Source organism: Marmota marmota, unplaced genomic scaffold (assembly GCF_001458135.2).
Source record: "Marmota marmota marmota unplaced genomic scaffold, marMar, whole genome shotgun sequence".
Classification (NCBI taxonomy): Eukaryota; Metazoa; Chordata; class Mammalia; order Rodentia; family Sciuridae; genus Marmota; species Marmota marmota.
This window is the reverse complement of record NW_026000243.1, coordinates 3015339-3032186: the sequence shown is the minus strand read 5'-3', so window position 1 is coordinate 3032186 and position 16848 is coordinate 3015339. Positions and strand designations below refer to the sequence as shown.

The 16848-nt window shown below is 36.1% G+C and overlaps 1 protein-coding gene across 8 annotated transcripts in view; it reads left to right on the top strand.

Annotated features, from left to right (window-relative positions):
- Positions 1-16848, top strand: part of Cdon (cell adhesion associated, oncogene regulated) — an 89966-nt gene that overhangs the window by 25785 nt on the left and 47333 nt on the right. For all 8 annotated transcript variants that reach the window (XR_007344691.1, XR_007344693.1, XR_007344690.1 and 5 more), the window contains exons 2-7: positions 6596-6729; positions 8665-8937; positions 10200-10346; positions 11147-11290; positions 12140-12427; positions 13944-14213. Coding sequence is in view for 4 of the 8 variants with exons in the window: in XM_048796227.1 (XP_048652184.1) it covers positions 6654-6729; positions 8665-8937; positions 10200-10346; positions 11147-11290; positions 12140-12427; positions 13944-14213 (1198 nt within the window). In the remaining 4 variants the exon portion in view is untranslated. The remainder of the gene's footprint in view (positions 1-6595; positions 6730-8664; positions 8938-10199; positions 10347-11146; positions 11291-12139; positions 12428-13943; positions 14214-16848) is intronic.

Below are 16848 nucleotides of genomic sequence, written 5' to 3'. Positions count from 1 at the left end.
AAAAATTAAAAAAAAAAAAAAAAAAAAAAAGTGTATTCAGTTTCTCTAACTGAAACTGTGCTGAGTTAATCTTGATTGCACATAATCAAGAAATTTTTAAGTAGACATATTTTAGTTTTTAGTTACAGCAGAAAACTCATTTTTCCTCAACAGTTGATAAATAGCATGTTTTAAAATAGATGGTTTGAAAATAGGAATCACTCCTTTTCTGAAAAGAAAGAAATCACCATGTTTCATGCAGAATAAAGAATTTCCTATTTCGAATAACTACACTGATCCCAAAGCCAAGTTTTTGTTCACAGATTTACCAAAGTTATTCCCTAAACGTGGAGGGAAGAAAAAGGAGGAGGAGGAGAAATTCAGAAAGACAGCCTTGATTGTTCTTAGGAAAGCAAAGGCGATGCTTCAAAAACAAAGGAATCAAATCTAAAAATTCAGGAAAGACTTTTCCCAAAGGATTATTCTGGCAGCATGTTGAAGAGGGGTTATAAAAGCAGTAAGTTCACAACCTGAACAATAAGTTAAGTAAACTTTAGGGAAGTATTTCCTTTCTTATTCTAAGACGAGACATACCTTTTGCTTCCCTTTGCCAGCAGAAATGCTCCTAAACCTGAGATAGCATATAAAATATGGTTTGTTACACACAACAACTTCTACATACATGGGATGGAGAGGCATAAAGCTCTGTAATTTAGGGTATGCCAGCTCTTCTTAGTAACCTCAGGATTCAAGGAGCAGCACTCTGCCAGACAGGATTGGGGAGCCCTCCAAACATTTCTGTAGCATGGAGGAAAAAATTGTCCTGTTCTGATCTGTGGGTTTAATATTTAGCTGCTCCATTTTTGTTTTGTTTTGTTTTGGTACCCTATAATCTTTTTCCTGAAAGACTGGACTACCATGGGCTTTCCTGGGAGCAAAGTGACTACTAATCATTTTCTGAGACACATCAGAACTGCAGTAGGAAAGATGGAATCATGTTGGCCACTAATTTGATCTGAAGATAAGGAGATAGAAGGACTTTCTTATGGTCATGACAGTTCCTTCTAAGGCTAGTGAGTTAGATGAGCTTTAACAGTTCTGTTCTTCACATAGGAATTCAACACAATTTAAAATCCAACCCCTTGAATTATTTCATTACCTCTGAAAGTTAAGTAAATAGAAGTCTCTCTCTATATATTACATGGATAAGAGAATCAGTAGGGAAGAGAGAATACGGTTTTGAAATGAATGGCAATTTATTTTTTGAATGCCAGCAGATTTTCCCATAAATTGTCAGCAGTTTTTGCATACAAATTTATTTTTAGAGAAATACATGTTATAAATTAAAACCACATGGCATAACAACAGTGAGTAACTCCTTATCCTACTTTGCAATGGATTTTGCATAAAAAGCAGAGACTTTTTTTTTTTTCTGTCCATGGTGTTTTTTTGTCATTGGAAAGTTAGAGATTGAAGAGGTTTGATAAATATGGCCTGTAGCGTTTCTTTCTTTTTGCGGTTACATTTATGTAAGTTTAAAACATTGGTAGAAAAATCCCTAATAGATTAGTGAAGTTGCCTCATGCTCTATGAAGTATTTTAATTGATTGCTTAAAGTCATGTTTTATGTCCACATTTCACTTACCGCAATGGGAGGATCTACACCATGTGCTGATGGAGGGATTTCCTTCATGTGCTGATGGCTTGCTGGGGATTAATGGGGATACGGTTATATACTGGTGCCTTCCTTTTGGAAAACAACTTGATGCTGTGTATTAAAAGTCTTCAAAAAGTTTGTACTCCTTGACCCGGTAATTCCATTTCTAAAAATCAATCCAAAGGAGATAATTAAAAGAGAGGCTCAAGATTTATGAACAACAATAGGCATTACAGCGTTATCCGTAATAGTGAAAAAGCAAAAAAGGTGCATATATACACACAAATACATCTATTCAATAGAGTATCTGCAAATGTTACAAATAATGTTCATGAAAGATTTTAATAAGGAAAAATGATCATTATTAAAAGGGTTTAAGATGTCGCATATGTTGTGATCTTACACAAATGTACACATACATGAAAAGAATTAGAAGCACATCAAAATATTGTTTTGTTTTCTGCAGGTAGGATGGTCATGTTTACTTTCCTTTTCATATCTTTATGTATTTTCCACACTGTGCTGAATGTATAAGGGGTTTTTGTTTGTTTGTTTTGTTTTTTTGATCAGTGAGTATTTGTAGTAACACATACACTGTCACATATGTGGAAGAAAACCTTGAATGGCTTATTTAAGATAATAGGCATTATATTAACACCAACACTGAGTGCTTTTAAAAAAACAGTTCTGAAAAAATAAGATTACGTACCCCATTTGAATCAAATGTATGATATGTCAAGATCATTGTAATGTTTTGAGCAACTAATAAAAAAATAAAAAAAAAGTTCTATTGACAGTATGATTTCAGTCAGACTTCTACTCTATCTAATATGATTTAAGTCATAATTGTGTCTTAAAATTTTCACATGAAAACATTTAAATGCCTGAATGCTAGGACAGAGGTCAAACAACTTTCAGTAGGTGTTGTAAAAGTGGAGTTGCCTGGTGGACTCTTCCCAGAGGCCTTTTCTCTACTGGTCACAATTTCTCTATCAGAAAAGAGAGTAAGAGAAGGTGGGATAGCAACTGGGCTAAGGAAAGGAGGGCTGATTTGTCCTCAAGGTCAATTTTTATGGTGAGAGAGATGATATATATATGTTAAGGCCACTGACCTGTATGTAAGATGGCAGGAGTTTTGTTTATTTGTGGTAGACTTTGTCAAAAATGTTCATTTGCCAGAGAGTTCAGGGAACATTATATGTATATGTATTTTTGGTTTTCTTAATAACTTACTAGTCACATAGCTCATTAAGCATTTCCTCCTTTGAAAAAGATAGTACTCTAGAAAATGAGATGGCATTGAGTGATTTTTCAATAATGCTAGTGGATCTACTCTGTTTTGTACTTTTATCACCTGTGTAATTAGTGATGTTTATTGGTGGTGTATCTGAGATTCTGTTGGTAGCTATTAAATATGATTTCAAGCTACCTGACCTGTGTAACAACAGAATCCAACTTTTTGTTCTCTTGTTACAGTTCTAACAAACTGAGCAAGCTTGCTATGGATAAAGAAAGCCAAGTCAGCAAATATTTAATAAACATCTTTTGTTTTATTTCCAACTTCCCAAAGCAATTGAGAACATATTAAGAGTAACCCAGTAGAGAGAGAGACTTAATAAAGGAGATTCCTGTGTGATCATATTTAGGTAGCAGTAATGAACTGTGGAACTTCAAAGGACAGCTATGAAATAGGTCATGTGCCAGAATTAAGGTTGACTCTGAAATTCGTTTCACTGCCTTTTAGTAAATAAATAGTTGAAGAAAGATTTGGCAAAAGAAAGAATTAACCCTCCTGTCCACATTCTTCCAGGAGAGTGTCTCCTGTTAACAAGTTATTTGAATGTTTACTTTGCCTTGACTGCCTACCAGTGGCATGTCAGTTCTTCCCTTGAACCAAGTGAGAGTTCAAATAAACCAGAAAGTTTTCACACAGCTGGACCCTTCTGCCGATGAGTGGTGTTGATATGTCCTTTTCCACTTTTTAAAAGTGGTCAACATGAAAGCAATTGAAAGGCAGTCCATGACCTCCCATCAGTGGCCTAGATAAACTTGAGTTTGCTGCTTTTAGATTTTGAAATACCTGGCATAGAGAAGCTTAACAGATTCTGGGAGGTACTGTTTCACTTACTAAAAGCCTGAGGTGCCTTGCTTTGCATTATTACTCAGAATTATCCATGGTTAAGATGAAAACCTTTGCATAAGTGAATATGCATGTAAAAATCTCATTTCTAAAATGTCATCAATGTGGCATAGCCATTGCATTTTGTTGTTTTCCATAGTCATAGGTTCTGTGTCCATCTCTGGCCAAGCAGTAGCATGGAATTGAATTTGCAGACACAATAATCTAGTCTAGCATAGTGCCTGGCATATACATAGTAGGTATTTAATGTACTTTTGCTGATTTGGTTCAAAATTTATATAGATAAATAAATGAATATAGAAATAAAAAATATAGCTAAGTATGCTAAATCCAGATGAGATGATAGTTTTCATTATATACTACTCTTTAAAGTTCATGTGGGAATTACATTATGTTAAGGTATTCCCTCCATTTTAAGAAACATTTTATTTATGGGGTGCTTACTTTATTCTAGGCATTAGAATTTTACATATTGAATATGATGTCATTCTTGCCTTCAAAAAAGGAGAAAGAATTAGCCATATTTGGAGGATGCATGGACATTGTTAATTTAACTAATTTTATCTATTCTCTTCTTGTCCATTTTTTCCCACTAACACATAAGGTATAAATTTTGTTGGTATTAATTATTTTTATTTATGAGGTAAAAATGGTTCTATCTATCCTCAGCTCCTGAGATAGTGCGTGACATACAATAAATATTCTGTAAACATTTGTTGCATAGATAAATGATTTTGATAGACGTTGCCCAATTGCCTCCAGAAAGAACTTACAGATTTTATTGCCACAAACAGTATATGATAGCTATTTGTCCCCATATTCTAGCCAGTGTGGGGCTTGTTGAAACTTTTTAAAGTTTTGCTAAATGTGCTATACTATTTCTGTATTCAAAAACCTTCCCCTGATTGCTTTCCATTGCTAGCCTTTCTCCCTGTTTTTCTGCCATCTGGCATACAAAGCCCTTGTAGAGCTGTCCCTGCCTGCTCTATACATTTCCTCTCTTCCCATTCTGTCCAGACCCCACCCTCAGACTTCGATCTGTGCAAAACTGCTCTTGATGATATCACCTGTGATGCTCATCATGCCTTTCCCCTGGAATCTCACCTTGTTTTGGTTCTCATATATGTTTGAGATAGATGACCACTCTCTTATAGAAATGTTGTGATTTTTCTCCCTGAACACAACATTCTCCTGGATTTCTTCCCATTTTATTGACAATATCTGTTCCGTCTCTATTACTTCTTCCTTCTCTATGCAGTCTCTAAAGGTTGGAGTATCCCGAGACTCTTACATGGTATCTCCTTTATCCTCTAATCATGTTTTCTTTAGAGCTCATCTTCCACAACTTCCGTACATCTAAAATCTGCATTTTCAGATCTGATTTTCCCCCACAACTCTGTGCTCATTGGTGTACCTGTTGATCTGACAGTGGTACTTTGACATCTAGTAGATATCTCAAACTTACCTTGGCCAAACAGGAATGCTGGCTCTCCTCCACTTCACTTTGTCTCCCACTCTCTAATCTTCCCTAGTTCAGTAAACAGGGCTACTATTATTCTCTCACACCTAATCTGAGAGTTGTCCTTGACACATCTCTTTATCTCACACTTCATATCCTTGCCTCAGCAAGTATTGTTGGTTCTGCCCTTTGGAACAACATTCTGAATTCACTTGCTTTTCACCACTGGCATAGTTGATGACTCTGGTCTAACCCTCAGTGCCCTTATCTGTCTCCTGTGGAATTTCAGGGTCTCTTGATTGCTCTTTCTCTTCATGCCTGTATACATTTCCTTGTATTCTCCACCAGCTGGCGATCTTTTTTTTTTTTTTTTCTTTTGGTACTGGGGATTGAACTCAGGGGCACTTGACCACTGAGCTACATATCAGCCCTATTTTGTATTTAATATAATTTAGAGACAGGGTCTCACTGAGTTGCTTAGCATCTCACTTTTACTGAGGCTGGTTTTGAATTCATGATCCTCCTGCCTCAGGTTCCTAAGTCTCTGGGATTACAGGCACACACCACTGTGCCAGGTTCCAACCAGCTGGTGATCTTTTTAAAACATAAATGAGATCATATCCCTTTGCTTCTTTCAGTTCTCTAAGGGCTTGCTAATACATTTACAATAAGTCCTCAAATCTTTATCAAGATCTTCAAGATTGGGTAGGATCTTGCCTGGCCCTCCTCTCTGCTTTCATCTCTTACTTCTTTCTTCCTGGCTCATTCTACTCTCAACACAGAGTGCCAAGTTAAGTCCCAACACAGGTCTGTACTTGGTATTCCCTCTGAAGAGTCCATGAGCCTGAGTCTCCATCTGAAAAAGGGAAGAAAACCAGTAGGAACTATGTCATAGAGTTCTTGTGAAGATTAAATTAGTGTATTAGAAGCACTGAAATGGGATTGGCGTATGGTAACTCAGTGTAAGTGTTAGCTATGGCTTTGTTATTTCTGTCACTATTTGGGGGAATGTAAAGGAGGAATACATGTTGTTTGTGTTGTTTAGATGCTTGTGAGATGTAAAAATGAAAAGCATGTGTAAAAATAGAAAATCTTATTCAGAATGACTAGTTCTCTGTAATAAAAGGTGTTCTAGTACCTTGGAAGAATGAGCAAAACTTAACTAATTTAGTATCTAGGGATATGTTTGTGAACTGGGAAGGCGTGGGTCATTAAGTGCCTGGGATTTGACATACTCACTACAGAACTTTTCAAGTAGAAGGCAGTCATCATGCTCACAACTCTGGTTGTTCAGATGAAAGATTTCATTGATTTTTGTGGCTTAGATTTTTTTTTTTTTTCCTTTTTGAATGCTTTCTAGTGAGCCAAGGCCTGGGTGTTCTCCACAGACTTCCTGCCTACTTCTGGAATCAGACGCCATGCATCCAGATCTTGGACCCTTATGGACACTGCTGTATGTTATTCTTTTGATTCTGTGTTCTTCTGTGAGTTCAGGTAAGACAAGAATGGTGGGGTTTGAGCTGAAGTCTTTCCTCATTTTAATCCTATTTAAAAAATTTCAGCTTAAGTATTTTGCCAATAATAGCAGTTTCTAAAGGTGTTCCTAAGATTTGCTTGACCAGCTATCTGACTTAAAAACTTGATTAATGAAGCAATTTGAGGATCTCCTAGTAGTGCTTTGGGCATTCGCAGGCCTTCCCATTTTTGTCCTTGCATTTGTTCCTTTTATTGTTTTAAATATATTTTCTAGCCCAGTGTGGTGGCACACATCTGTAATTCCATTGGCTTTGGACGCTGAGGAAGGAGGATCACAAGTTTGAGGACAGGTTCAGCAACTTAGTGAGGCCCCATGCAACTTAGTGAAACTCTGTCCAAAATAAAGAATAAAACGGGCTAGGGATAAGGTTCAGTGATTGAGCGACCCTGAGTTCAATCCCCAGTACCCACCCCTCAAATATTTTCTATTATGATTTTCTCAGTAAGGGGTTATGTTAAAAATTTCTGAATTTGGTAATGATGACAGGAATAAATACTGACTACCCACCACCAAAGAGAAGTTTTAGAATCAGTATGGTATAATGTTCAAATTGGAGTGAGAGAACCTGGTTCAAATTCCAGGTGTGCCACTCCCTCTAGGATCTCGCCTAGTTTATTGTTTACTTCTTTGAGTTACTGAAAAGCTTAAATGTGTTTATTGTTAAATGTATGCAAGCCCCAAGTCAGATACGTGGACTACACTCCTTTCTCTATTTTGGACATATATAAAGGTGAATAGTAAAAATGTACAAATATAGTGATGTCTACTCACTGAGTAATATTTATTATTTATTAAAATATTTATTTATTAAAATTGCTGTGTAACTATATTGGATGTACAAGTGAAAATTGATTTAGTGATTTCATTTCTGTTTATGTTTTGCTAAACAGCCACCCCAGCTTTAGCCAAGAGAGGCACTTCATTTAATTTTCATTTCTGATTAAATATTCTATAAAAGAAGAGCCAGCAATTGGTTGATTTTTTTCCCTTTTAAGTATTTTATTCTATTAGATACAATATTCATGCGTCTCTTCCTGTTTTGGGAGGGATGGAGGTAGGGACGAGGATCTATATTGATATTTTAGTATAAAAACCACATCCCCACCCACGTTCCTTAAGGAATTAGTATGATAGATTAACCTATTTCAAACACCAAGTAAAAATGTTAAGCCTTATATTCAAGAAAGAGTAAAATTTGTATTTCATTTGTGACTCCCCCAATTTTGTTTTCTTAAAAGTTAATACATAGGGGCTGGGGTGATGGCTCAGTAGTAGAGCACTTGCCTAGCACATGTAACGCGCTGGGTTCAAGCATCAGCAACACATAAAAATAAATTAATAAATAAAGGTATTGTGTTCAACTACAACTAAAAATTTTTTTTTTAAAAAAGTTAAACAATATTTTATATTAAAATAAGAAAGAAGTTAAGAAGTGCCATGCCATTATTTGTGGAGTGACTTGCTCTGATAGGTCAAATGCTATTAGTAAAATTAGAGAGAACTCTATTAATTTTGAAAATCATCTTCACTTCTTCAGCTTTTTTACTTCCATTTCTTACAAGCCATTTTGTTAAGAGTGGTTTGCTATTTCTTATTAATGCAATTGGTGTTATATCTGATTTATACCATAAGCATTCTTGTCTGTTCTACCTAAATTGTGAAGTCCTAGGCTAACATTGCTCACTCTTTTTTTCTTCCAAAAGAAAGTTGTATGAGAATTTTGCTAGAACTTTTTTGCAAGCATCAAGAACCGCCACATATATAGATTAGAGGTTGCCTTAGTTATAGATTCATATGACATGTGTTAATGTGCTCTTCTTTCTCTCTGCTCTTCCCTCTCCTTCTTCCCCTTCCTGTTTACCCCTTTCCTCATGGGGAATATTCCCTCATAGACTTGGCACCTTATTTTATTTCTGAGCCTCTCTCTGAGGTCCAGAAGTTTGGTAGACCTGTGGTACTACGTTGTTCTGCTAAACCCGTGACTGCTCACATCTCATGGTTGCATAATGGAAAACATTTGGATAGAAACATGGAACAGATTAAGATTCACCAGGGGACATTGACAATCCTTTCTCTCAACCCCTCCCTTTCGGGTTACTACCAGTGCATTGCCAACAATAGCATCGGTGCAGTTCTAAGTGGCCCTGCAACAATATCCCCTGCAGGTGAGTTCAGTCTGGTTTATTATCTATGGGTTTTCTTGAAACTACTGTTAGTATTGGCATTTTTGAATAGCGGGAAGGACATGGGCTTTGGTGTGAGATATGTAGAAGTCTTATCCCAACTTTAACTTCACCACATGAATATCTTGGGGAAATGTACTTGGCCCTCTGTAGCCCAGCCTTGTATCTTCATCTGTAGCAATGGTATGGAAATGATTTTTTTTTTTTTTAAGTTACAGAGTTAGGAGAGTTTTCTAATGTGAATTCTGAACAATTTCTTTGTGATTCCTTAAATAATATCAATAATAACAAAGCTGTTGTCTTTTTTGATGCTGATTTATTTCATGTAGTCCTTTATCTTTTTTTGAATCTAATTGTTTTATTTGCCTTGATTACTGGGTGATTTTAATTAATTTAATTGAAACCAGGCTAAAGAAGCAGGAAAAAATAACTGACTGTAAAGAAAGGAATGTGGAGTATTGAACTTATGGAAAATCTGGAATGCGTGGTTTTTCTTAGTAAGTTTGAGCCATCTGCCTTTTAAATGGTGATGGCTTCCAGTAATGGAAAACGTCTTTGTAAGGGCACCCCTATTTACAGAACAAATCTGGATTCCCCAGGAGTAGTGAGTTTGTCATAACTGAGAAGAGTAAATGTTTTTATAGAGCTGTGACCCATGGACAGCTCCAAGACACACACTGGAGGGTTGGGTTTTAGTGGCAGGCTGCTGACTTCCCTGTGCACTGAGATAATAAAGAACCTTTCCGGGCAGCCTCCGTCTGTAGAGAGCTTAAATTGAAAAGAATTGAGATCGAATTGGTATATTCAGATAACTGAGACAACATACTGCTTTGCTTTTTGATGTCCTATGGTCATCCCCAGAGGCCATTTTATTGCACTGTGAGCATTTACAAACCGGGAAAGTGAGCTTTGCTGAGGGCCTGCATTGAAAAGGATTTATCTTTATAGAATGGGGATAATTATGCTTTATAGTTCTCCCTGGTGTTTTAGGAGCAGTTTGTTTTTCTTATAGTCCCCTAAAAGCAGCAACTTCTGCAAAAAGGGTGCCTTGAGTTAGCTGTCAGCCCTCAACCAGGCGCCTCTGCCCCAGCTGCTTTTTTAGATAAAAGCTCACACTAACCTCACGACTGGGATTAGCCACCAGGAGACACCGTGTGGCTGATGTTTCTAAATTTTAGACTTCCTTTGGGAAAGAGAACTCAAGTTTGCATTCATTCATTCTTTTATTTACTTATTTATTTCAGTTCTTGGTGACTTTGATTCTTCAACAAAGCATGTTATTACAGCAGAAGAAAAAAGCACTGGTTTCGTTGGCTGCAGAGTACCAGAGAGTAATCCTAAAGCTGAAGTGCGCTATAAAATCCGGGGGAAATGGCTGAAACATTCCACAGGTGAGTCCTTTTATAAAAAGCTAATAGCACACAGAAAACAAATATTCCTTACATAACTGCATTCTGTGTGCTAGGGACTGTGATTGGGAAAATAGGTAAGATACATTGTACTCTGAGAAGTCAAATAGAGGAAATGAAGACATTAGTTCATTCCAGTCTCTACTCCAATTTTACTTCCTAGGAGAAGACCAGTCAGATGGTCCTCTCTAAAATAATGTGCCTTTTTACCCTTTATTCAGCTCCAATTTTCTTTATAGAATTATCACACCTGGTATGGGTTGTTTCGATATTTGTTTCCTTTTTATTTTGTACTCCTTTCTCTGCACCCATCACCCCCTACTGCAATGCTAGTTGCATGCAGGACCTTTGTGCTCTTTCTCTATTGCTGTGTCATGAGTGCCTTTGCTGAGTTTGGAAGAAAATAGTTAACTCAATATATATTTATTGAAAAAAGGGAAGGGCAGACAATGAATAAATACCATGTGGCCAGTACTTTTAAGGTAGAGGTTCATCAGGGCTGTGATCATGGTATCTTTGCCTAAATATGCTTCTTGTGCTTTCAGATTCACCATCTGTTAAAATGTTTCTGATGGATTAAATTTTGTTATGCCAGTACTGTCAACTCTTTATTTTTGGCCTTGACTTTCCTTTTCTTTCATTTAATGAATTTTCCTTGGTTGCTTATTTGCTGGTAGTCTTCTGTATAAATCTTAAACACAACTGCAAACCCTTGTTAGTTTTAGTTGCGCTGTGGTGGTCTTCGGAGAGTGAAGACTAACTGCATTCCTTTCCTTCTTCAGGGAATTACATAATTCTTCCATCAGGAAATCTTCAAATTTTGAATGTATCCTCAGAGGACAAGGGATCATACAAATGTGCAGTTTATAATCCTGTCACCCATGAATTAAAAGTTGAACCCATTGGCCAAAAGCTCCTTGTGAGTCGTAAGTATTTGGGAGAGCAGTGGCTACTAGCAAAGGAAGAGTCCTCAAAAGTATTGCTCAAAAAAAGTTGGGAAAGGAGAGCTCATTTTCAGGTCTCTCTCTCTCTCTCTTTCTCTCTCTCTCTCTCTCTTTTAATATTTATTTTTTAATTGTAGTTGGACGCCTACCTTTATTTTATAAAATAAAGTGGTGCTGAGGATCGAACCCAGGGCCTCGCACATGGTAGGCGAATGCTCTACTGCTGAGCCACAACCCAAGCCCCAGGTCTCTTTCGTTTTATCATAAAAAGTCTTATCCCCCCAAAAAAAGTAAATGCAATAATGTGTAACAGAATCAAACCATACATATTTTAAAAAAATACAGCAACTTTTTAGAGGGGAGTTATGATCAGTGTGACAGAGTGAATTTGTGTGGAGAAGTTTGCCCTTTGCTCAAACAAAAACAACTAAAAGCAGGAATATTACTTGATAGCAGTGGTCATCACATTGGTGGCTGAATGGGCGGCATGAGGAAAAGATCTTTCTACTCAATTTTTAAAAATTATGATTAAAATCATAGATTGTGGCTGTTGAGTTGAGGTACCATCAGTAGTCTGAGCATCATAAAAGAGTGGTTTCTGGACTTGTTGAGAATTCTACCTTTCCAGAGTTGTATAATTGAGAAGTAGCCCTCAAGGACCACAAAAATCTTTTCATTTTAATCCTCAGCTAAAAATGATTTCACTACTAATTAGAATGTTGTTGTATAAAGAAAACTAAGTAGCAGTGTGAGGATGCTCACAGCTTTCCTAGGGAAGAGATTGGAAGTGAATCCTTACTAATAATATTTTGTGTTCCCTTCCTTTTCTAGGCCCTGCCTTGGATGGGTTTCACATTCTTCACCCTACCCTTCCACAGGCATTGGCTGTCCTTTCTCATAGCTCTGTAACCCTGGAGTGTGTGGTGAGTGGGGTCCCAGCCTCACAAGTGTATTGGCTGAAGGATGGGCAGGATGCTGTGCCGGGAAGCAACTGGAGAAGGTTACATTCACATCTTGCCACTGCTAGCATTGATCCAGCAGACTCTGGAAACTATTCCTGTGTGGTGGGCAACAAATCTGGCGACGTAAAACATGTCACTTATGTGGTTAATGTACTCGGTAAGATGTCACTTACTCAATTTTTTCCCCCCAAATCAGGACATTATCCTTGTCTATCTGATGTTTGCAGGACATATGTGAACTAAACTAAAACAGTGAATATCTAGAAATATTCACACCAGTAGCCAGAACAAGGCTTCATTTTTTTCCAAAAGGACTGCTAAATTAGGCTGTATTTCTGGGTGGCATAGAACATTTCACATGGATTGCTCTTGGGAACCTAACCCCCAGCCCAGAGCATCCTTCTCTGTGACCTGGAGAAAAGAAAACTGGAATCTGATGGAATGGAAAATTCTTTTTTTTTTATATATATATATTTTTTTGTTGGTTGTTCAAAACATTACAAAGCTCTTGACATATCATATTTCATACATTAGATTCAAGTGGGTTATGAACTCCCATTTTACCCCAAATACAGATTGCAGAATCATGTGTATCTCTGTGTGGCATCTTGTAGTAGCAACTAAGAGTACTGACTAGAAAATGGCATCTCAAAAAGAAATCAACCTATTTTATTATTATTTTTTTTCCCTTTTGGCATGCTATTACCTATGTCGAGCTCAAAAAATTTGCATTATTTCTACATATATGCTTTATCTCAAAGCTGTTTCTTTTCTACTAGCCACTTACCTTAGTGTCATGTGTAATAGTAGAATGTTTTCCTTTTTCAAAACAGATTTACATGAAAGCCAGAAATAAAATTAATTTCATAGTAAATATAGTTTTTGTAAATTTTTTCCAAGTGATTTACTTAGCACTCATGGCCTAATGTAGGTTCACAACACTGGGATTTAGGAAGTGTTTGGCAAGTGGCTGCATGATGCAGTGATTGGGCTGGGGTGTAGCTCAGTGGTAGAGCACTGGCTTACCATATGTGAGGCACTGGGTTTCATCTCCAGCACCTATCTGCACCCCCCACATGGGTGTGCACATGGACATGTGGTGATAATCGGGAGTAGGTTAATATGCATAATTACTTATTTAAGGCATATGCTGCAAATATTGATAAATCGTTTACTTTTCTAAATACAAAGTGACTTTATGGCTCTTAAAGGAAGTTTCTTTCTTATTTACTTATTTATTCTTCTCTGTTATACACCTAACCTCGAAATAGACTTGACCATAAAAAGAATTTAAAGTGAATAATAGATTTTTCTTTTCTGGCTCTTGTTTAGTGTGAAATACAGGGAAACAATTACTTTCCTTTAACCTAGTCACCTGAAATAAATGCTAAAAGAAGCCTAGGATTAGAAACTATGTGTGTGTTGGAAAAGTTAAGTGGGTGAATCTATCTAAAAAAGGAGACAATATCTTATTAGTAATATATGGTTTATTCTATTAGTGGAAAGTTAAAATATATTTCTAACTTTTTTATTGATGACCACAGCAGATGGAAGAATGTGAATAAAGAATACAACCTCAACTAGTTATTGGTAGAAGATTTTATTTGACCTGTGTGATAATTTAAAAAATACATCTTGAGGGGTAGAGTTTAATTTGCATGTTTTATTTTCAGAACATGCTTCAATTTCTAAGGGACTGGAAGATCAGAAAGTATCTCTGGGTGCCACAGTACTTTTCACTTGTGATGTTCGTGGGAACCCAGCACCTAACCGTACCTGGTTTCATAATGCACAGCCTATTCGTCCTTCCCCACGACATTTAACTGCAGGAAATGGACTGAAAATTACTGGGGTTACAATGGAAGACTCTGGACTGTATCAGTGTGTGGCAGATAATGGGATTGGATTTATGCAGTCCACTGGAAGACTTCAAGTTGAAAAAGGTAAACTTTTAGATCATGTGGTTATATAAAACTTCACAATAAGCTTTTGCAGCAATTAAAAACAAAGCCCTTTTTAACTGAAAGAAATAATGCTACACTATATGAGAACTATGTTAATTTTCCATATTTATTTCTAGTGGAAGATAGACATGTTCGTGAAGAAACAACCTTATTTCATCATGCTCATTAGAAAATTGTTTTTAGACTAGGATGTAGCTTGGTGGTAGAATGCCTAGCATGCATGAGGTCCTTGTCTTCATTCCCACTACCAGAGGGAAAAAAAAGAAATAGGAAAAAATTATTTTTAAAAAATATGTTCTCAAGATACATAATTTAAAAAGATATAAAGTAAATTATGTCTCTCATTTCTATTCTGCAGCCTCTTTAGAACTAACTGATTTTATCAGTTTCTTGACTTTGTGCATATACAAACCGTTACACGCGCATACAAAAGTGTGTGTAACACTCTCTGTTTCCTACATAAGGGGCATTCTTTAAATTTTTTACTTAATATGTATTTTGGGTATTGTCTACATGGTACATAACAGAGTATTTTCATTCCTTTTAAAAACTATGGCTCTTTAGTATTCTATTATGTAGTTGTAACAATTTGACTAGTACCTTATGGATGTCTGCTTCTAATCTTTTATCATTATAGTTGTTATATAATGAAGGTCCTTCTGTAAAGATTATTTTCCACACATGTGAGTATCTATAAAAGAAATTCCCAGAAATGAACTTACTAATAGCTATTACTGAATTGCTTTCCATAATTGTTATGAAGTTATATACCTTATAGTCTATATTTCTTTTATTATGGATGAAAAGAGGTCTCTTTTTACATGTTTGTGAGACCTTTGGATTTATTTCTCTGTATATTGATTCTTCATTGTCTTCTGCCCATTTATAGAATTTAGGTTTTTAGTCTTACGTTTTTGATTTGTAAGAGTCCTTTGTATATTAGGAAAATTAACTATTCATGAGTTATAAGCATTTCAGATTTCAGAGAATGACTATGACACAGTGAATATTTTTACCTTATGTAATTAATTTAAAAGTTAATAATAGAAAGGTAAGTTTTTAAAAAACTTGCCGTGTATTTGGAAATTTAAAATTATACTTCCAATAGGTGAACCACAAAAGAAATTGTAGTGGAAATTTAAAATACTTCAGACTGAATGATAATAACAATGCCATAGATAAGTTTTGGGGGGGTACCCAAAATAAAATTTAGAGAGATATAGCCTTTATATGCTTATAGAAGAAGACTAGTAAGGCTGAAAATTAGTAAGTGAAGTGAAAAAAGCAACAGAATAGATTCAAAGAAAGCAGAAGAAAGGAGATAATATAGATAAGGGCAGATCTGAATCAATTAAATAATAAAGATAAAGAAGATCAATAAACAATAAGTTAGTTCTTCCTAAAATCTAATAAAATAGACAAACCTTTGGCAAAATTGATTAAGAGTAAAGAAAGTAGGTAAAAATAAACAATGAGAATAAAAATGGAGCTCCAAGTACAAGGCTTATGGAGATCAAAAATAATAAGATGGCTAGGATAAACTTTATAACAGTAATTTGCAAATATAAACAGAAGTGGACAGTGTTAGTTTTGTATCATGTGACAAAACACCTGAGACAATGAGTTTAAAAAGAGAAAAGCTTTAGTTTTGGCTCATGGTGTCAGAGGTATCTGTCCTTGATCCCTTGGCCCTGTTGCTTTGGTCCTGTGGTGCAGAGTACATCGTGGCAGGAGGTCATCGTGGAAGGGGCCTATTTATCTCATGGAGACTGGGAACAGAAAGACAGGAGGGGACAGGGGTCTTAATATCCTCAAGGTAATGCCCTCAGTGACCTAAATTTCTTTAGGCGTTACCTCTTAAAGGTTCTGCTACTTCTTAGGATACCATAGGCTGGCAGCCAAGTCTTTAGTATGTGGGTGGGCTTTGGGGGAATTCAAAATCCAAACTATAGCATGAACAAATTCTGAGGAAAAAATATGACTTAGCAAGACTGACTTAAGTAAATAAAAAGCCTGACTAGTCCTACAGCTATGAAAGAAATTGAATTAGGAGTTGAAAATCTTCCCACAGAGAACATACCAGACCAGATGGTTTTATGGAGGTTCTACCAAGCTTGCAAGTTACAGATCATTCCAACTCTTACACAACTCTTCCAGAAAAGAGGAAGAGATGGAACTTTCCAATTAGTGTAATCCTGATTCCAGATTCACAAAAGGATGGTACAAAAAAGCAAAATCAAAGGCCAGTCTTTTTATGAACGTGCATATAAAAATACTAAGTGAAAAATGAGCAAACCAGCAATATGTAAGAAAGAAAATACCTCTTGATCAAGCAATTATCCCAGAAATCCATCAGAAAATTTAAAGTGTCTTTCGCCCACTTATCTAATAAAGGAGATACAAAATATGATTATCCACTAGAAGTACAAAAACACTGGACATAATTCAATATCCATGTTAGACATTCAGAAAAATAGAAATGGAAAGGAATTTTCTTAGTTTGCTAAGACTAACAAAAACTTACACAAAACATCATTTTTAATGGTGAAATATAAGAAACACGTTTTTTCTTCCTTTCTTTCTTCCCTTCCTTCCCTCCCTCCCTCCCTTTTTT